The sequence below is a fragment of the Hylobates moloch genome, unplaced genomic scaffold (assembly GCF_009828535.3).
Source record: "Hylobates moloch isolate HMO894 unplaced genomic scaffold, HMol_V3 SCAFFOLD_19, whole genome shotgun sequence".
NCBI lineage: Eukaryota > Metazoa > Chordata > Mammalia > Primates > Hylobatidae > Hylobates > Hylobates moloch.
Window position 1 is genome coordinate 39,812,881 of NW_026652294.1, and position 3,130 is coordinate 39,816,010.

Here is a 3,130-nt window from a genome sequence, read left to right on the forward strand (position 1 = left end):
TTTCTCCTGTTGGAAGTACTTGGGTGTGAGTGTGGGCACCCGTATATCAGTGGGAACAGAAAGGAGTTTGTTTTCATTACCATTCTTTTTTTGAGACGGAGTCTCGCTCTGTCACCAGGCTGGAGTGCAGTGGCGTGATCTCAGCTCACTGCAGCCTCCGCCTCCAGGGTTCAAGTGATTCTCCTGCCTCAACCTCCCGAGTAGCTGGGCTACAGGCGTGCACCACCACGCCCAGCTAATTTTTGTGTCTTTAGTAGAGACAGGGTTTCACCATGTTGGCCAGGATGGTCTCGGTCTCTTGACCTCATGATCTGTCCGCCTCGGCCTCCCAAAGTGCTGGGATTACAGGCAAGAGCCACCACGCCCGGCCCTTCATTACCATTCTTACCTGCCCACGGCATGGCTTTCACAGAAGCAGGCTAATGCCTTTATGACCCCTAGGAATGCCATGATTCATCCAAGTCAGCTGCCCTCTCTGCCAACAGAATCCTGCAGGTCCCCATGGTCTTCTTGGCACTGACAGTTTGATTTGATCGCTTCAGCCATTGCTGAATTCAACAGCACCCGAGTCAGGACTTTTGCAAACCTTAAACATCAACATATAGTGACTATAGAGGGAACTTTTTAAAAAGCAAATGTATTCTTCCTCCATTATTTAAAATGATTGAATGGCAAAAAGTTAAATCTCCTTTTACTTCAAAAGTAAAGAAAATCATGCAATGAGATGATCCTGTTGGGCCTTCAGCACAGACCCACCCTCCTTCCCCGGCTCCCAGCAGTCCGGGGCAGGTTTCTGTCCTCAGCAGGCTGAGTTTGGTTCAGTCCATTCATTCTTTGCTGGATCAGCACACTCTGGATTTCTCAGCCCTTTCAGTCTGAGTGTTCCTCCCTCATGGCCTTCACAAGCCAGTCCTGCTCTGTCCCCTGCTCAGAGTCACTGGTGTCACTCACCTCCACGGACAGCAGCTTCGAGTACTTGATTTTCCGCTCTTGGGGCAGCCTCCTCTGTATGGACAGGAGCAAGGCCAACCAGAGCAACAGGGCCACGCAGCAGGCCTGGTAGAGCACAGCCAGGCTGAAGCGCATCACCACAAAGCCCCCGACAAAGCTGCCCAGGCTACAGCCACTCCCGTAAAAGTGGCCTCGGAACAAGGCACTCAGAGCCCTCTCTGTGCGGGGAGTGGCCAGGTCCTCTACTGAGGCCCCCACAGCCCACAACAAAGCCCTGTTGCTAATGGCACTCAAGATCTGAACGGGGAGGACGGACCACCAGCTCCAGAGGAAAGAGTAGTACAGCAGCTGCCCAGCGAGGCAGCTCAGCCCCAGCCCCACCAGGCCCGTCCTGGACAGTTTCCTAAGCAATGTAGTTTTGAACGGATGAAGCAGAATTTCCCCCAGCAAGCTGAGGGCGACCGAGAAACCCATGACCAGCTCGCCGCTCCCATGGTCCTCCATGTGCCAGAACAGAAAGTTCTGGACAGTACTGACGATGGCTCCTATCAAAACAACGGTGGAGGCGAGGAGAATGAGGCGGGGGTCACCCCCCACAATGGACAGTGCTTTGACCCTTTTGTAGCTGGGCTCCCACCGCTGACAGATGGGAATGGGAAAGGCAATGCTCACCAGTAAGGCCAGAGTGCTGACCACCGAGTACCCATAGAAGTAGACCACACCCCGGGGGCCACTGGTCATCAGGAAGCAGTCCAGCTGCCCCACCAAGGCTGCGATGCCAGACACGCCTGCCAACATGCCCAGCAACCTCCAGACCCACAGGCTTCTGTATCGGTCAGTGGCATCCACAAAATCCAGGTACTCATAAAGGCTGTCATCTGCCACATGCTCCAGAGGTGCTGTCAGCAGCTCCCAGAACGCCACGGACCCCAAGGAGAGGATGAAAGTCCACCGCAACCCCTCCAAAGACAGGTCAAAAGCCCAGGCTTTCCCCTTGGTCCCTGACAAATTGGCTGGATTCCCGGGCCCTTTTCCCCCAGGAAGCGAGGGGAGGGCTGTCTTGACCACCTCAAAAGTAACTTCCCAGGAACGATCTTTCAGCCCCGAAGTGACAGGATGGAGGAGAACTTGGGATGTGGTCCCAGCTCCTTCAACGGAGGGCGCTAAGTAGCCGTGCAGATCACGGAAAGTTTCTCGGTCACTTTCACCAGGTGGGTTTCTGAAACCAGGCATTTCCATCTCTGCAGTCCTCTTGGCTGGGTGGCTGGAGGCAGGCTCTTGGGCCGAGGTGATGTTCACAGGTAGTGTGACCCCCGGGAGTGCGTCTGTGCTGGTCAGGCCGCTGCTTCCATTACAAGGGAAGTGCACCCGATTTTTGTCCGCCGGTGGGACCAGGACCATCAGCAGGCTGGCCCCCACCGAGCCGAGCAAGGAGCCAATCAGAAGCGCTCTCCGTTTCCGGTAGCTTTTGGCCAGGAAGGCACAGACGGGAGCCCAGAAGGCAGCGATTAGGTGCTTAGTTCCCATTAGGATGCCCACCCAGGGCGCGGCCAAGCCCAGCTGCCTCAGGTAAAAGGTCAGGAACGGGGTCACGCAGGCTTCCCGGACCCCGCACACCAGATGGAAGAGCTTGGCCACCCCCAGCGCCCTGCTGGTGTCCCACTGGGGGTTGGCACTCATGGCTGCCGGGCTCTGTCAGGCCTGGGCCGACGGAGGGCGGAGCTGGGCGCAAGGCCGGCGCGGCCCCATGTACCCGGGAGGGAGGCTCGGGGTCCCGGGGCTCGGAGCGAGTGGGACTGCACCCCCGGTCTGGGGCGGCGCCGCGGTCACCAGGTCAACGGCCGCCCCCGGCCACAGCCCCCAGGTCCTGCCGCTGGCCCGAAAGTAGCCCCGCCCAGAGGGAGAGGCGGGGCGGGGGGATGGTGGGGGCGGGGCCGGCGCACCTGCGAGCCGCACCTGCCACGTCCTGCAGCCTCCGCGGGCCACCTGCCCGGACGTGCGCAGGTGCGCGCTAGGGGCGCGTCCAGGGGCCTGCAGGGTGCGCTCTGAGCTAGGCCGCGGGCCCCGCCTGGCCTCTGGCTGCCAATGTAGCCCAGGAGCCTGAGCTAAACGCCTGCACTGCTTCAGGCAAGTAAAACCGTCAGAGTCGGCGTGGAGAGAGCCAGAACGGAATGAATGG

The 3,130-nt window shown here is 58.9% G+C and overlaps 1 protein-coding gene across 1 annotated transcript; it reads right to left on the reverse strand.

Moving 5' to 3' along the window:
- Positions 1 to 674: 674 nt before the first annotated feature.
- Positions 675 to 2,875, reverse strand: MFSD6L (major facilitator superfamily domain containing 6 like). Its single transcript, XM_032138898.2, has one exon. The coding sequence runs from the start codon at positions 2,629 to 2,631 to the stop codon at positions 871 to 873; it is 1,761 nt and encodes a 586-aa protein (XP_031994789.1). The 5' UTR covers positions 2,632 to 2,875; the 3' UTR covers positions 675 to 870.
- Between the last annotated feature and the right edge of the window lie 255 nt (positions 2,876 to 3,130).

Coding starts and splice junctions, on each gene's coding strand:
- MFSD6L (XM_032138898.2), bottom strand. CDS start 2,631: ATGAGTGCCAACCCCCAGTGGGACACCAGCAGGGCGCTGGGGGTGGCC.